General features: G+C 35.2%; 1 protein-coding gene across 1 annotated transcript in view; it reads right to left on the bottom strand.

Moving 5' to 3' along the window:
- Window positions 1-5,897: 5,897 nt before the first annotated feature.
- The window catches only part of LOC149189975 (cysteine-rich receptor-like protein kinase 42), a 169,585-nt gene continuing 156,613 nt past the window's right edge, over window positions 5,898-18,869 (bottom strand). The window contains exon 6 of the mRNA XM_089411996.1: window positions 5,898-6,445. Coding sequence (XP_089268122.1) covers window positions 6,071-6,445 — 375 coding nt within the window. The 3' untranslated portion in view covers window positions 5,898-6,070. The remainder of the gene's footprint in view (window positions 6,446-18,869) is intronic.

The raw sequence follows: 18,869 nt of genomic DNA, 5'->3' as shown, positions 1-18,869 counted from the left end.
TTCAAGTAAGCATGCACCCTAAAGCTTCAGTGACTAGAAAAAAAAAACCCTTCCTCTTTTCCAAAAATTACTAACCTTTTAAACTAGCTGACTTGTTCCAAAGTTACTTTATGAGAATAGAGGTCTTGAGTTCAAGTCTTTCTTTTTGTTGAGTTACTTTTTCAAAAAACACATGTAACTTATGTTTTAAAGTTACTTTATGTAAAAGTGTTCTCACCCATTATAAAAAGTGAGTCACTTATAATTCTAAAGTCTCTTTATCTTTTATTTAAGTTACAATTTAGTGGGTAGCTCATAAAGTATCATTGTAAAAGTGACTTTCACTTATTTATAAAAGTGAGTACCTTAATTTTTTTATTTTTTTATTTTTTTAAAGTAGTTTAATTAGATTAAGTTTGGAAAGGGGGGGGGGGTTTAAATATAAAAATATCATTCATTTCCACAAATTCGCGCACTTTGTCGGCATCTTCAACAACTTTTCTTCAAAAAGCCATAACTTCTTCATCCGGAAGCCGTTTTCAGAGCTGTTTTTTTAATCAGCCTAATTTTTTGAGATATTTCCTATGGAACACCTATTTTCAACATCTACAACTTCAGTTTCTGTTAAAATGGAAATTACATGCCAAGTTATTCTTGACAGCATCAACTACTTCCAATGGTCGTCCTACATTATGGATTTACTTAGAAGTAAAGATCTTTACAGAATAGCCTTAGGCCAAGAAACCAAACCTCAAGATGAATATAAGGTAGCCAAATGGGAAAATAGGAAAGATCAAGCACGTGGGTTGATAGGGATATCTATTTCTTGAGACCTTAGATTCAATATCGCAGAACTTGATACTCCTAATGAAGCAATGAAACAACTCACTAAAGTTTTTTGAATTGAAAATGAAATTAGAACCCATCAACTTGAAAATGAGATGCTTATATTAGACCCCAATAATTTTTCTTCCATTGAAGATTTTTTTGTCCAAGTTCAAGACCCTTAGACTTCTCTTGGAAGGTGTTAAGGTTAATAAAGAAGATGGTAGCCTTATCTATTCCGTTCTTACTAAGTTGGGACCAGCCTACTCTGTGTTTGTTTCCACCTTCCATTCTACTAGAGAAGCCTTTATTCTCAAGGACAAGAATACAAGTCCCCCTCTTTTGATGGCTTTTGTGAATCTTTAATAAGAGAACAAGAAAAGCTCTTATACCTTGGTCTTCTTAATCTTGGAAACTCTTCTAAGAATTCCTTAGCTGCCCAACAACAACCAAATTCAAAGAATCCTAAGAAGTAGTATCCTAAAAAGAATGGTCCTAAACCAAACAAGGGTCCTAAGCAATTTCACTCTCAAAATAAAAATCATTTCAACAAAATGATAAGGCACATAAAAACAGAGGGAAGAAGACAGATAGACATTGCCACTTTTCTAATCGAGATGACCACTTAGAATCCAAATGCTTTAAGAAGATGGAAGCCTTAGAAGCAGCAATGAAGAAGCCTAACATCCATTTGAAGCACTCTTCAACTTCAACTTTCATCTTCAAGAATAACACTTTCTACATGTGGTTGTCAAGCATCTCGGTCTGGTTATGCACTAAATGCATCTTCTTCTTCTCATTCTCATGTGTGGCTCATTGATTCTGGAGCTTCTTATCACATGGAAAAAAAAAGTTGTTTTTTCTTCTTTAAATGATTGTAACACCAAAAATATATATGTTGGTGATGATAGATCTCTTAGTGTTGTAGGGACTGAAATTGTTCATCTAGAAAAAGGTTAATTTAATGATGTATTATGTGTTCCAACCTTATCCTGCAACCTTCTATATGTATATCAGATAACTCATTCAGGTGAAGGTAAAATCGTTGAATTTTCACCTCACGATGTTGTAATTAAGGACCTAAGAGATCCTAAACATATTTTAGCTACTAGCATTACTGATGATTCTACAAGGTTGTATAAGTTTAACAAATTTGGGTCATCAAATCTTCCCTCGGTATTTCTTGCTCATAATGATGAAGTGAGCAAACTTTGGCATGAACAATTTGGTCACTTAAACTATCACCTCCTTCAGAATCTATGTAAAGAAAATATGGTGATAGGTCTTCCAATGGTATCTTGGAGAGATGGTGTTTGTTCTGGATGTGTACTCGGAAAACATCATCAAGATAGTTTTGAAAAACATGCCTCTTGGAACACCTCAGCCCCTTTACAACTTGTGCATAGTGATCTATGTGGTCCACTTCCAGTTGTTTCATTCGCTGGGTACAAGTATTTATTAACTTTAATTGATGATTTCTCTAGACGCACTTTGATATACTTCTTAAAACTCAAGAGTGAAGTATTTAACATGTTCTTGGCCTTTAAGGCCTCTGTTGAAAAACAATGTGGACATCAAATTCTTAAGCTAAGATCTGATAATGGCAGAGAATATGTTAACAACAAATTCATCAAATTTTGTACTGAGAATGGAATTCAAATGCAACATACTATTTCATCTACTCCACAACAAAATGGTGTAGTTGAAAGGAAGAATCACACCTTAAAGGAAATGGCTAATTGTATGCTTCAATCTAAAGGACTTAGTCTTAATTTTTGGGCAGAAGTAATTAATTGTGTAGATTACATAGTAAATCATACTCCTACTAAGGCTTTAAAGAATATCACTCCAGAAGAAGCATGGAGCTCAATTAAACTAGATGTAAGTCACTTTCGTGTTTTTGGAAGTGAAGCATGGCCCCATATTCCAGATGAGAAACATAAAGATTTAGAACCTAAGAGTGAAAAATGTATTTTTGTTGGATATTCTAAAGATGTCAAAGGATATAGACTTATTCCACTTAAGTCCAAAAATGTTATCATTATAAAAATATTTCTTCTTCAGATGATGGTAGGGAGGATGACAATCCTCCCCCACTTTCTCAGGATCCTCCTTTAGCTCCTCAGCTTCCAAAATGGGTTCGTGCTACTTGGGATGCAGCAGGTGCTCTTGCTGGTGATCCTATAGATCAATGACATACATGTTCTCAGTTCGATAGAACCTCTTCTTTACTGGCTCAAGCTTCAGCGAATTATGATCCTGACACCTTTACAGAAGCTTCAGGCCATCCAGACTAGGACGCAACTATGAATGAAGAATATGGGATCTTGTTCCTCTTCAAAAGGGACGAAAACTGGTTAGATGCAAATGGGTTTACAGAACCAAGTATGGATGAGATGGAAAAGTTGATAAACATAAAGCTTGACCTGTTGCTAAGGGTTTTTCACAAGTTGAAGGAATTGATTATACTGAAACCTTCTCCCCGGTTACCAAAATGAAATCTATTCACCTTGTTCTTTCCCTTGCTGCCTCTTTCAAATGGGAAGTCCATCAGTTGGATGTTAAATCTGCCTTCTTACATGGGGACTTGCATGAAGAAATCTATATGGAACAACCTACTGGATTTATTCAAACAGACTCCAACCTTGTATGTCGGCTTAAGAAATACCTTTATGGTCTCAAGTAAGCCCCTCGGGCTTGGTCTGCCAAAATGGGTAGCTTTCTTTTAGAAACCGGCTTTTCTAGGTGTCATTCTAACAATACTGTCTACACCAAGAAAGTGGGCAAGTCTCTTATCATTCTTGTTCTTTATGTTGATGAGCTTATCCTTACTCATAATGATCACAACCTTATAAACCATGTGAAGTAAGCCTTAAAAAGAAGTTTGAAATGACAAACTTAAGACACTTGCATTATTTTCTTGGTCTTCAAGTCTTACAGTCCAAGGAAGGAATTTCCCTTTCCCAGTCCACGTATGCCTGTGATATTCTACGCCATTTTCACATGGAAGATTGTAAGTCGGCCCCTTCTCCCTTTCAGTTTGGAGCCAAAATTTCAGTCACTTGTACTTCCCCTGAAGTTGATGCTACCTTATACCATCAACTTGTAGGAAAACTTTTGTATCTGACCCATACTCGTCCTAACCTTTCCTTTATTGTTTTCCTTAATGATCAGTTTATGAAAAGCCCACATGAAAGTCATTGGAAAGCAGCTAAAAGAATACTTCATTATGTTCAAGGTACAGTTCAGTTTGGGATTCATTACAGTGCAGAAGCATCTCCTCTATTGGTTGGTTTCACTGATTCCGATTGGACTGGTGACCCTGATGATTGGAAGTCCACTGCAGGTTATGTGTTCACTCTTGGTTTAGGACCTATTACATGGGATTACAAGAAACAAAGTGCCATTTCTCTTTCTTCAGTAGAAGCAGAGTATCATGGTGTCGTAAAAGCAGGTAAGGAAGCCTTGTGGCTTCGTCAGATCCTATCAGAGTTTGGATTTCAGCAGCAACATCCAACTACACTTTGGTGTGATAATTAAAGTGCCATTCAACTACGCAAAGATCTAGTCCAACATCAGCGCAGCAAACACATTGAACTACACATGCACTTCATCAAAAAGCTCATTCATGACCATTTTCTTGAAGTACAATATTGTTCAAGAGATGATCAAGTTGCAGACATCTTTACAAAGGCTCTCACAGAGGCGAAGTTTACTAAACTTCGATTTATGGTTGGAGTTCACAAAGATGTCACTAAGGGGGGATAGGCTCTAATGCCTCCTTCCTTCTCCTATTGTGTCATATTTGTACATTCTTCAATCCTATCCCAAGTTGTTCTTAAGGGGGGATGTTAGGATATTCCGACACACAGGAAATAGTTAAGTATAACTTGGTCTAGTGTAGAGTTAGGTAACGTGTGTTTCTTTACTATGTACTTTTATAACTTACAATCCGACAGTCACGATATGTAGTGACCCGATGGTTCATTCTCTTCTCGGTATTACTGACACTTGATCTGTGGCTTAACACCTGATTGGTCCATGATCTCTATTTAAAGAGCACGGAGGGTCATTTGTAGGGTAACCATTCATGAGAGAAGCTTATGTAAATTTTCATTCTTTTATTAATAAATTTCCTAAAATGGCCGTGTTGGCTCAAGCTATGGACTGTTTCCCTCTTTGAGGTTTTAACCACATCAAAAAAACTGGTGTATTGATCTGTGATCTATTTGTGAGTTGTGTCCTTTGGTGTTCTTACTGAGGAACTTACCTTGTAAATTCCTACAATATGTCCAAAATACCCATAACTCATTTCATATGAGGCTTGTTCACCTAACCTTTATTTGAAATGGCATAACTATTTTAGAAATAAATCTAAACCTTTGATATATGACTATTACAAAAAGTATTTTAAAATATTCTTTTGAGGTTAAATCCCTACCATCAACCTAATAGTTATTGATAATTAAATTAAATTTCTAAAATCCTTATTTCAAAATAGACATGACTATCCACCTAATAAAAAAACATATGGAAACTTAATCAATCTAATTAATAAACAAATAATTATAAATATAAAATAAATATTATATAAAAATATTTATAAATATATAAATGTGAAATATATATAAAAAAATATAAATAGTAAGTACAAATTAATATACTTTTATAATCATTCAATTTCATATTTAAATTTGATTAATAAAAAAAAAAAAAAAAATCTTTGTAACTCTAATAAACCTTTTTTTTCTAGGTGAATATAATCAATGCATATTAGATTATAATCCACATGTACTATAACTTATGAAAAAATAAATTCCATATTAACATTATAGTGAACTAAAACACGAACGGACAAGACATTGCACATCCTTATCAATAACTAAAATGCCTATGGAAGAAGATGGCACCAAAGCGTGAATATGATTACCCTACAAACTTGACGATGATGCCAGTAGAGCGTGAAGATGCTAACCCATTCACACTGGCGAGAGCAATCCTACCAGTTAACCTAATGTGATGATCGGTACCGTCTGTAAATAACTAAATAAAAAAATGCCACAACAGAATGGTCGACCATCTTTATGCTAGCAGAAAATGTAATGAACTCCTATAAATATTCATCACAATACACTTCCTGGGATTACAGCACTGTTAAAAAACAAAAGGTCGACGTAGTATATCAAACCTTCTTCCACACATTAAGAGAGAAAATAATGACGTCCATTATTAATGTAATATAAATCTAAGCGATACTCGCTGATTTTCACCTCGGTTGCAGAGACCCTGACGTAGGATCAGCAGCTGCAGAATAGATATCGGAATTTGTTGTCGAAGAAGTTACTGTGCCACTGGTTGATGTTCCCTCAGGGTTGTGAGGAGCAGGCCGTTTAAGTTTGCGAAGTGCGCCCCCTGAATCGAGATCTATAAAAGCAGGTCTTGTAGGCGAAGGAAGATCATGTTCTCGCTCATTTGTCAGCATCCACACCACACGGGACATTGAAGGCCTCAACGCTGCAGCTGCTTGTGTGCACAAAAGACCAATTTTAATCACTTTAATCGCTTCCTCCACTGAATAGCTTCCCTCCAATGTGGCATCCATAGCTTCTAAACCTCTGTCTGCTTTATAGAGTTTCCATGTCTGTTTGACCAATATCAACAAAACCCAAAACGTTAATGAGCAAAGATGACGTAGATACTTTGGAAAATTTCAACCAGAAAGATGAAATCCATATGAGCCATACTCCTTCGATTAGAAACTCCGCGTCTGGAGCCAAACTCTGACTCTTTCTCCCGCTGATAATCTCAAGTAGAAGCACTCCAAAGCTGAATACATCTGCTTTCTCTGTCAGTTGTCCGCGTAAGGCGTACTCAGGAGCCATGTAACCTCTGCTCAATGTCAACAGCAAAAATCAAATCTTCACATCCATCTAAATCATATGAAGCATATTCAGAAGTATGAATTGTAGTGGGTTTATTTATAGTTCAATTTATTTAATGATGATTATGACCTGACCAGAGTGAATGTTGGAGAGTTCTTACAAAGTTCCTGCAACTGTAGTGCTAAGGTGGCTCATATCTTCTGCAAACAGTTTGGCTAACCCAAAGTCTGCTATCTTCGGTCTGTAATTCTCGTCCAGTAAAATATTACTTGCTTTTATATCTCTGTGGACTATCCTAATTGCAGATTCCTCGTGAAGATAGGCTAGGCCGCGGGCAATTCCCACCATGATTTCATAGCTCCCTTTCCAATCAAGTAAATGACGTCTGGCTGTATCTGCAATTAATAAATCCATAACATTGATTGATAAGAACATTAACCAACTACATTATACACAACCCTAAAAAGATCAGAAGAAAGAAAGGGAAAAAAGAAAACAAAACCCAGTTAGAGTGAAGAAAGAGTAGAAACCGAATAGAAACTTGTCGAGACTACTGTTGGAGAGATATTCATAAACTAATAGCCTTTCCGAGGTATCAACAGAGCAACCAAGCAATTTGACTAGATTCCTGTGCTGCACACGGCTGATGAGATTGGCTTCATTCAGAAATTCAACATCTCCTCGCCTTGAACTCATATACAACCGTTTGATTGCAACCTGTCTTCCACCTGGAAGAACACCCTGCACATCAAAGGTACCTTAATATTATTTATAATCTCCCATGGATGGTGTATCTAAATACTTCCATTAATTAAATGGAACACTGATCTCACTTTGAAGACGGATCCAAAACCTCCTTCGCCGAGCTTATTTTCTGGTCCAAAGTTAGAAGTAGCCTCTCTCAAAATATCATACTTGAAATTGAATTCCGGAGCAGCTATAATTGGGTTTAACATAATTGCTCCTTCCTCACCTGCGAAACAATCACAAACCGCCTACTTATCTAGCCATATATAAGTCCGTGATATTTTTTTTTTTGAAATTTCTAACATTATAAATGGAAAATTTTAATTTAATCCTTTAACGTTTAACATTTAGTATTTGGCGTTCATCAAACTTTTCAAAGCTTTTCATATATATATATATATAAAACTTAAAATAATAATATAAAAATAAGAAGTATCCCCATTATTCTACAGAATGGGTTTGTAATTTTGATAAACATCAAAACGGATAATAATATCTCATAAGATTGAATAAATCAAAAAGTTATTTAAATTATAACTTTATTCCAATTATTATTATAAATTGTTTTTTTTTAATAAAAGTTTATTTATTCTAATTATTGTGAATTAAAAAAAATCGTATTTTTAATAGAGGTTCATTTTCACATTATGATAGAGATTTTTAATTTTAAAGAGATTTTATTAAAATATCTTGGTATAATATTATTGTTAATTAATATTATATGCTTAAAAAAACTATAACTCATTTTATATGTCACTAGTTATATGATATTTTTTTATTTAATAAATTTAATTAAAATATTAAAAAAAACATAATATTTTGAAAATAAATATCAATTTTTTATTTAGGTATAATATCAATAATATCCTAAAATATTGAATAGAGTTTAAATCTCTACCATTTATTTGATAACTATTGATAATTAAATTAAAATTCTCCAAACCTTATTCTAAAATATACACACATAAAAATAAACATTATAAATATGACATAATTAAAAAACCATAAAATTAAATAAATTATAAAAATACCCAAAATCTTATATTATTAATAGCTCTGAAATTAAACCAGTAAATTGATCATTTCAGACCTTTTTGAAATAAGGCATGCTTGTATGATAGCAAATTCCAAAAATATTGCGGAATCCAAAAATATCTGACTATCTGATTCTAAGATATTTCGAGAATTTTCAATCTATATAAATTCATAATACAAAATATTAAGATGATAGTAAACCAAGATTGTGAGGAGAAAGCCATGATTTAAGTGAATGATTGATATTCTTGAAAAATATGCAAAAGCTAGGGGAAGGGACAAGTAACGGAAATTGTCTTAAGGGAGAATAGATTTTTAGATAAATTTATTACAACTTGAAGGGTTGAAAAATATGCCAAAGGTTGGAGGAGGTACAAATAACGGAGAATGCATTCCAAAGATAAATTTATTAAAACTTGAAGGGGTGAAGACTAAAATTTTGTGGTGCAGAGTTCACTTACGATCAACATTTGGATCGTGATGAGGGGATCAGATTTTATCAACGGTATAAAATTTTGTGGTGCAGAGTTCACTTACGATCAACATTTGGATCGTGATAAGGGGATCAGATTTTATCAACGGTATCCATAATTAATTCTTCGAGAAAATTGATTAATAGGAATGTTTAAATATTTTTTTAGGGTGGAAATTGATTAACTATTTAAAACTATAAGGTACTCAAAATTGTGAAATCAGTTTACTATAACCTGGTCTTTTTAAAAATTCGTCAATTTTTATAAATATCATGCCAAATTTTCATTTAGTTTCCCCATAAAATACTGTTATCCAACTGTAAACAAAAGCAAAATTTGACCCTTGAAAAAACATAGATTCTTTTGAGCGCCTACACAACCAAAGAGTTGGTCGAGCACCAAGGTGTGGGCTCGGGCGACCCGCGTGGGAGATGGAGGCGTCGGTAGAGGCAGGGGACAGCGTTGGTCCGTTTGAAAGGGTGGACAATTGTGTAAGGGGCTCGGTGTAACACAACTGTGACGGATACGCCTCAGTAAAAGCATTCATTGCGGAATCTTAAAAGTGAATCATTTAACAATTTCGACACCTCTGCTTCGAGAAAGCCGTTCCGGCAGAGGGAAATTTAATTAATTTAATATAAATCTAACAAATGAGATAAAATCAAATTAAAAATCAAATCAAAGATCAAAATAAGGTTAATTAACTAGCACAATCACTTAATAAGTGTTATTTTGCATTTTAATGTCATTTTCCACTTTTAAATGCTATTTTTAAAGCCTATGAAAGGAGTGATTGAAGTATTTCAATCATTGTTTTAATAATAGTAGTTGACCGATTTATGTGGGAAGGATTAGTAGGTTATGATTAATTATGGTTAAATATGTTTAAGTTATAGTTGATTAAGATTTATTATGGTAAATATTTAATTGATTATAGATTACTCTAGTTGTTTATATTTAAATGTAATTGATTATGATAGATTATGAGTGACTATGGTTCATTATGGTTGCTTATGTTTGGTCATGGTTAACTATGGTGACTATAGTTGACTATACTGATCATGCTTGACTATGGTTGACATGGTAAACCTAATAATTTTAATCAATTTAGGTAAACTCGTAAATTTATATTAACCTAGTCAATCTAGTAAATCTAGGTCAACCTAGTTGATTATGGTTGACTAGTTTACCATGTTTGACAATGGTTGATCCAATAAATTTAGTAAACATAGGTCACCCAAGTCTACCTTATACCTGAGTTAACCCAGTAAAACTAATAAACCTAGGTCAACCTAACAAACCTAATATACCTAATAAATGTAGGGAAAACTAGTAAACTTACCTTGTAAAACTAGATCAAACCAAACCTAGAAATCCAGGTCAACATAGTAAACCTAGTAAAACTAGGTCAACCAAATAAACCTAATAAATCTAAAACAATCTACGGATATCACATAATTGTGTTATGGTAATATTGCCAATATAAAGCATTATATTTGTATATTGTAAGTTAGGTAACATTGTATTTATATATAGTTTATTTTTAATAAAAAAATATAAGGTTTAATGAATAAAGTTAATTGATATTGTCTTTTTTTTAATTTTTTTTAGTGATATGAATGGGATGCGAGAATAAATCCGGAGACTCAACAAATGTATATCAGAGAATTAGATTCGAGGAAAATTAAGATAAGACCAGGCAGTGATATCCTACGATGGGGTAAAGCAACGCAAGGTATGTTCACAGTTAAAGAAGCCTATTATTGGTTAACGAAGGAGGATAGAGTGGATGACCCAACGGCTTGGAAAAAGATCTGGGACGGTAAATGGTGGCCCAAAGTCACAATTTTCGCATGGTTGGTGTGTAGAGGTAGGATCTTGACGTGGGATAATCTACAGAAACGCGGAATGATTGGTCCATCTTGGTGTTATTTGTGTAACAGGGAATTTGAGACCCAGGAACACTTGTTGAATAGATGTCTGTATATTCAGAGTCTGTGGGAAGAAATTCGGGTTCTCTTCGGTCACCTGAATAGGGATCCTGACAGCCTTAGGAGTACCATTTTACAATGGGGAGCGGGGAATTTTCATAGTAAACTTGTTAGGAGGATATGGAGTCTGACGCTTGGTTTCGTAATTTGGGAGGTGTGGAAAGAACGAAACCGTCGAATTTTCAAAGGCCGAAGCTGTCTTGAGGCAAGAATATGGGAGGCAGTTTGCCGGTCGATTAAAGAAACGGTCCTATCCGAATCTTGGGGAGAGGAGGATTGGAAATTAAATGTGGAAGAGCAACGAATAATCACCAAATTGAACATAGATTTTACGATGTTATATCCCAACACTGATAGGCGTAATAGGTGTCGTATGCAGAGCCCCAATTATTTTCGCTTCCCAGGAGATAATCAAATTAAATTGTCCTTCGATGGCGCATCAAAGGGCAATCCTGGGGAAGCAGGATGGGGCGGGATTTTCCGAGATAGTCGAGGGGTTTCGCGATGGGCATATGCAGAATGGGGCGGGGAAATGTCAAATAATGAGGCGGAGCTCTGGGGGGTCTATCATGGACTCCGAATTGCTGTAAGGAATGGATACCGAAACCTCGATATAGAAGGCGACTCCCAACTTGTGATTGAAATGCTAAGGAAATTACAGGGGGGCAAAACATGGGACCACGTTGCCAAGAGCTGGAGGACAGCTGCAATTATACAGGATATCGAAGGCCAGATGAGGCTGGTAGATTATATTACACTCAATCATGTTTTGCGGCGAGGGAATAGGGCGACCGATTATTTAGCCAATTGGGCATGTGGCGAATCGACTCGGGTGATGGATGGTAGCTGGGGTGTGTTACAGGAGGATCCACGGTGGGCTGAGTTGGCAACCATCTTACGACAGGATAATGATGAGGCGATCGGGCGTGACAGGACTGCTTAGCTACCTTCCCATAATGATTCGGAGGGGAAAAGACCGGATTATTTATGAAGCCATCGGGGGGATCAAGTACAAAGCTGTCAAAATTCAAATATGGTAGAATGGATATATGCAGACATGGGAAGAAATGATCATCCCAAGGCCGAATGCAGGGCGGGTACTGAGGTGGGAGTGCGGTGGCGTCAGGAGGACAGGGAGCGTATCACATCAGAGTCTCAGTCCTGAGACGTGTAATAATGAGCAGGCTTGGGAGATAACTAACACTAAAGAGGGAAGGTGGTCGACCGGAGGTATAATGCTGCATGGAAGCGTTCTGTTTTTGCATGCCTGCGGAAGAAGCAAGATAGTCTTTATTTCTGAGTGTAGGCGATCGGGGATAGGGTTTTATTTCAGTCTGTACAAAAATCAACAGCGCGTGGGAGGTTCGGCGCTTTTGTTGGAGCAGCGTCTGGTGGAATTGGGTCCGCCTAAGAAAAGAATTGTGAAATTGTTGTCTACGAGTATGGCCGCTCATCCAGCCAGAAGTGAGGGTAGGAGAACGCGTAGTCAGGGGGTAGCTATGGAGGAGAAAGGGAAACAGGTGGCTGAGGAAACGTTACGGTCCATTTACCTGGACATCTCTGAAGAGTCGGAAGAGCAAGAAGGGGATATAAGGGAGTATTTTGTAGAGGAGACACCACGGCCGACCTCGGGAGGAAAGGTCGGAAAATGGATGAGGCACTCTGGTTCAGTGGGCGCCAGGGAGGATACGGAGGTTGATTCGGAGGATGATGATGATGAGGAGGATGACGGCCGCCGTGGTCGAGGTCGGGGCCGAAGGGGTCGAGGTAGTGCGCGGGGTCGAGGGAAGTCAGCAGGCTGTGGAGGGAACCGAGCTCGCAACGACATGTATGAGGAAGGTTTACGCAGTGGGGTTCCAGGTAGGAAGCGAGGTAAAAAGGATATGCGGAGGAAATTGCAGGAAGCCGAGGACGCTTATGCAAATGAAACCCATCACAATATTCGGAGGATTATCGACCACCTGGAAGAAGAGGCGCTGCAGGACCAATCTGACCCTGAGATGGCAGACTGGGAGAATTTTCTCCCTGATCCGGGCCACACCAGAGGGAGGATGTCCCTCTACAAGCAGTCTTTGCATGTATATTGGGGTATGAAACGTTTACTTGCCAAGGCAATGGAACAAGTAGCAGTTGAAAAGGTGGAGCTTGCTCACGGAATGCCTAACCTGAAAAAAGAAATGAAGAATATACAAATGACGCTTATGATGCAGGACAGGAAGATGGACCAGCTGATCTAGTTGCTCAAAGACAGTGGAATAGCGGTTAAGGCAAAACCTGATGTCAAGATTGATGCCATGAAGCAGTAGACTATGGAGGTTATTATATGACTTTTTTGTAATTTTGATATATTAGATGGATTTGTCTACAGTTAAGCACAGCATGATTATGTTTACAGCTATGCATAGTATGTTTTTAGGCAGAATAGAGGGATTTCTAGTCTGGTATGATAAACTGAACATATACTTCTTTTGGATGGCGGTTATATACTTTCGAAGGCCACCCGGTTTCCCTGCTGGGCGGGTGGCGCCCTGTATATGTACATAGTTTTTCTTATAGTAATAGAATATTGCCTCAGCTTACAAAAAAAAAATAAGGTTATTTTAGATAACTTCATCGGTGGTTCATTTCGAATTTGTATTCCTCTCCAGCATCCAAGAATCTTAGTAGTGTAATTGAAGACTATTGAATTTGTAGGAATCTTAGTAGTGTAATTGAAGACTATTGAATTTGTAGGCTTATGGTTGGAGATGATGTTAGCATTAGAGCATATCAATTCTTGCTTAGTTCACATCCCCTAGGTCTTGGAACAAATAATAAGCATTTAGAAAACGTTTAATGTGGCTGCACCTAGATTAACATGATCGTTAAGACGATGGTTTGAATAAATAGAACGTGGAACCATTAAAATTCGTATTAATGGTATTTTCATTTTCCTGGTTTGAAATCATCAACAATAATATATGGAAGAACATGAAACCATTAAAATTTGTATTAGTGGTATTTCTTTTCAATTTTTTTTTGTTCGAAGTCATGAACAATAATATATAGAATTTGAAACAAGTCTGTCAATTCCCTTTTCTCTTTTAACATGATTTGCAACTAATTATCAGCAAGGCTAGATGAATAAATCTATGGATGTTTATTTCATTAAATCAAATTATGCATAAATATGAGAGTGTGTATTGTTTCATTTGTTATTATGGACTCTTGATATTCCTCGTGACTCTTTTTTTTCCTCTACTTATTATATAGAAATTATTTAAAATGACATAAATATTGAAGGGTTATGTGTCCAACTTTCCACCTTTAAGTTAAAGGGTTGTTCATGAGTTTAAGCATCATTCTAAACTAGCACTTTGGTCAAGATGTCTATAATCTGTTCATTTGTGGAACAATTTCTAAAATAAATTGTCTTGGTCTGTACATGATATTGAAACAAATGAAACTTTGTTTCGATGTGCTTGCTTCAATCATGGAATATAGGATTCTTGGCCTACTTGACTGCAAAATTATTGTTAGTGAGGAGGAATAATATTCACTTGTTTCTTCTATAAATCATTAAGTATTTTCCTAAGCCACACAATATCCTTTGTTTCTCTTTTAGTTTCCATGTATTCTAGCTCTATTATGGGATCTACCATGACTTATTGTTTGTGTGACCTCCAAGAGATAGTTACTAATCCAACTACTCACAAGATATCCTCATGCTAAAACTCCACTTTATTTATTCCCATCAAACTTTGAATCAAAATATTTAATGAAGATGAAGTTATCAACTTTAGAAAACTTGATTACAAAATATTATTTTCCCTTAAAATGTTTAAGAACGCTTTTTTTGGTTGAAATCCAATGTCCTTCTCACGGTATTTTTCGTAAACTTGAAAAAAGTTCCAACAACAAATGATATATTTCATCTAGCAGTGGTAAGGTAGATAAGACTTCCCAAAGGTTCTTAGTACTCGGTTGTATTCTTATATCATTCCCTTCTTTTGATGTGAGCTTCAAATTCTATTCCATTGGAGTAGAAAGAAAATTATATTCAACCATGCCAAACCAATTAACACTTCACAAATGCACTTTTTTTGGGAGATGAATATGTACTTTGGTTGTTGAATCACTTCAATTTCCCTATTAGTAGTGAACATGTCCCAAATATGTTATCCAAAAATCATTCTTCAACTATTTTTTTATGGAATATAACTCATGTCCCAAATATGTCATCCAAAAACCATTCTTCAACTCTTTTTTAATGGAATATAACTTCCATCGTTCACTGTCATCAATACATCATCTACATAAGCTTCAAGATATGCAACAATTTTGTCAATTTTCCTAACAAATAGAATTGCATCATCAAGATTAAAGTATCTGAAAATTCAATTATGGAAGATGCTCACATAACTTCTCATACTATGTATATGTTATTTTTTCAAGCTATATAAGGATTTGTCAATGTTGCATATCTATTATTCTTGTCTCTTTACAAAAAAATGTTATATGTAAGATCTGAAGACATTCTCTCTCAAGTCTCCATTTTGAAAGTATTTGATATACTTTCCATCCATTCTATGCTGCCAAGGAAAAGAGAATGTGGATGGTGGTCTATTTTGTTATAGGGTAAAAGTTTCCTTATAATTAATGCCTTCTTTTTGTTCAAACACTTTTGGTATAAGCCTTTCCTCATGCTTGTAAATTGGAGCCTTTTGATTTGTACATGTCTTTTTAGACCCACTTCTAGCAAATTGGTTTGGCTATGAATGTATGGTCCACCAACTTCCATGTCCCATTATTGATGAAAGCATCATATATTGGACTCACAGTTGCACTGAAAGACTCGAAGGTCGTGGTGGTTGTGGTTAATAAATATGTTGTCATGGTGAATAAATAAATTACTATTTTTATTTATTAAATAATTCAAACACCATAAAACATCAATCTAATAAGAAAATCATGGAGAATGGGATTTACATGGAAATCCCTCAAGGATAAAACCACAAAACTTATTTTACTTAATAATTCTTTGTAGGAACCAACCCATATGAGACACCAATCCCCTTGCTATTTTGTAGATACCAATCTCCTCTACTTATTGAGAGGCACTAACCTAGAGGAGGCACCAATCCGCTCTAAAATCTACTCTATAATCTTTTATTTTCCCATCCACTCTTCTATTTCAATTTTTTTGTAATCACCTCATCACTCATTGTTCTCTTTGAAATTTTGTAATCACTTCATCAAATATTTAGTCTTTTTGAATTTTTACAGTCACTTCATCAATTATTTACACTTTCTGAATTTTTGTAATCACTTCCTCAAATATCTATTATGAACGAGATGATTCCTTCAAATCTCGATTTTTAAAACTACAAACCAAGTGATTCCTTCAAAATCTCGACTTTTGGAACTACAAAGTTTGCTATCCAACACTTTTGGCACCTCTCCCACCATCATTGTTTTTACCAATGTAATTCTTTAATATTTAGTGCTTCATTGTTTTTACCAATGTAATTCTTTAATATTTAGTGCTTCCTTCAACCCACTGATCACATTTATGCTTTAGATATACGCTTCAACAATGTCAAGTCTATGGTTTGTTTTGGTGCTTCCTTCAAACCAACTTATCAAAGGTTGGTGCTTATCCAATCAAGCATTTTATTTGACCTCTATAATATTTCAACATATATGAGCTCCCATCAGGCCAACCTTTTAAAAAAAAAAATGTTTATGCACCGTACCTTTACATTATATTCCCACACAACGTGGTCATGCTTTGTTATATCGGCCTAACGAAAGAAGTCCCAGGAATCTTTAACACTAAGTCATTTACAAAATTGATTTTTTACAAGGCCCTTTAGCTTCGGGTGCTACATCTTAAGCACCCTGTGATCAAGGGTTGTAACCAAGGGCTTTGCTAAAACCACCGATATGCGATGACTTAATCTCTATGACTAAGTGTTGGAACCAGGAAAAAGAGGATGAACCTCAAACTTGGCCTGTTATACTAGAATACTGGAGAATCACCCAAAATATTTAAAACTAGAAGACCTCGCAAAACACAAACATTTAGAATAAGGACGACCAGAAAAGCTTTTGTAAGAAGTCGTCAAATTTTCTATCAGTTGATAGAGCCAAGGCACTAAGATAAGTGGATATAGATTGTTTTCAATGTATTCACATTAAAAAATCCTCCAATTTTTTTATGTCACCGTCTCTACGTCCTTAGAGCTAGAACTTGGCTCTTCATGATTCGTAAAGCTGAACGAGACAGAAGCAGAGTTCCTATAGCAACAAATAGAGTTAATCGAAGGGTAGTAATCCACAGGGAGGGAACGACTCGATCGGGACCGATCCACAGAGGTGGGTACTTGTGGGGCTACGGCCATTGACTTGGCTGCTGCTCATGTCTCTGACATTCGTTATCCTAAGACCGATTGATTCGTGAAAGTCCATTCACTTGTGCATACATACCTAATCCTTTTGATTGTGGTAATATTTTTTATATTATTAAATTTAAAATAAATATAACAAATCAAATCAAAGCTTATTAAATGAGCACAATCATATTCATAAAGTAGTTGAAATATATTCTAGTGTCATTTCTATTTTTTAATGTCATGTCACTTTTTAATATTATTGAGAGAGTGGAAAGTGATTTTTATGGAGATATTAGGGAACGAATCGATGGGGACTGATCCACAGAGGTGGGTACTTCTGGGGCTACGGCCATTGACTTGGCTGCTGCTCATGTCTCTGACATTCGTTATCCTAAGACCGATTGATTCGTGAAGGTCCATTCCCTTGTGCATGCCTACCTAATCCTTTTGATTGTGGTAATATTTTTTATATTATTAAATTTAAAATAAATATAACAAATCAAATCAAAGCTTATTAAATGAGCACAATCATATTCATAAAGTACTTTGAAATATTTTCTAGTGTCATTTCTATTTTTTAATGTCATGTCACTTTTTAATATTATTGAGAGAGTGGAAAGTGATTTTTATGGAGATATTTCAATTATTTTTTTTTAATGAGGTTGGATTATTTCTACTTTTTTATGAGGTTTTTTTTTTTTAATATTATTGAGATATATGAAGAGTGGAAAATGATTTTTATGGAGGTATTTGAATTATTTTTTTTAATGAGGTTGTATTATTTTAATCACTTTTTAATGAGGTCTTTTTTAATTAGCTTGTAATAGTTGACACACCTATGTAGGGAGGATTAGTAGACCATGGATAATTATAGCTAAATATGTTTAAGTTATAGTTGATTTGGGTTTATTATGGTCAATATATTGTTGAATATGGATGACCATAGTTGTCCACATTTGATTGTAGTTGACCACAATAGATTATCATTTACTATGGTTCACCATAATTGCTCATGTTTGATCATGGTCAACCATGGTAACCGTAGTTGACTAGAGTTGACCATGGTTGATTAAGGTTGACATCGTAAACCTAATAATCCTAATCAATTTAGGTAAACCTAGTAAGTCTATGTTAACCTAATAAAACTAGTAAACCTATGTCAACTTACTTGATTATGGTTGACTAGTTGACCATGGTTGATTATGGTTAACTTAGTAAATCTAGTAAACTTAGGTCACCCAAGTCAACCTTATATGTAAGTTAACTGAGTAAGCCTAATAGATCTAGGTCAACTTAGTAAACCTAATATACCTAATAAATATAGGACAACCTAGTGAACTTATGTTCTAAAATTACTTGTCAACCTAGTAAACCTCGTAACCCTAAAACAACATGGTGAATGTCTATTCACTTATGAGATATGGGGATACCTAATCCTTATGATTGTGATTACGATAATATTGTCAATATAATCAATTTAAAAGAAATATAAAAAGGTAGACAAAATCAAAAGTTACTTAAGCAATATGTATATATTGTTAGTTTTAATAAAGGTAACATTAT

The sequence above is a fragment of the Pinus tabuliformis genome, chromosome 3_1 (genome assembly GCF_031772625.1).
Source record: "Pinus tabuliformis cultivar Carrire ecotype Pingquan chromosome 3_1, CPIR1, whole genome shotgun sequence".
NCBI classification, from domain to species: Eukaryota; Viridiplantae; Streptophyta; class Pinopsida; order Pinales; family Pinaceae; genus Pinus; species Pinus tabuliformis.
This window is presented reverse-complemented; position numbering and strand designations above follow the sequence as displayed.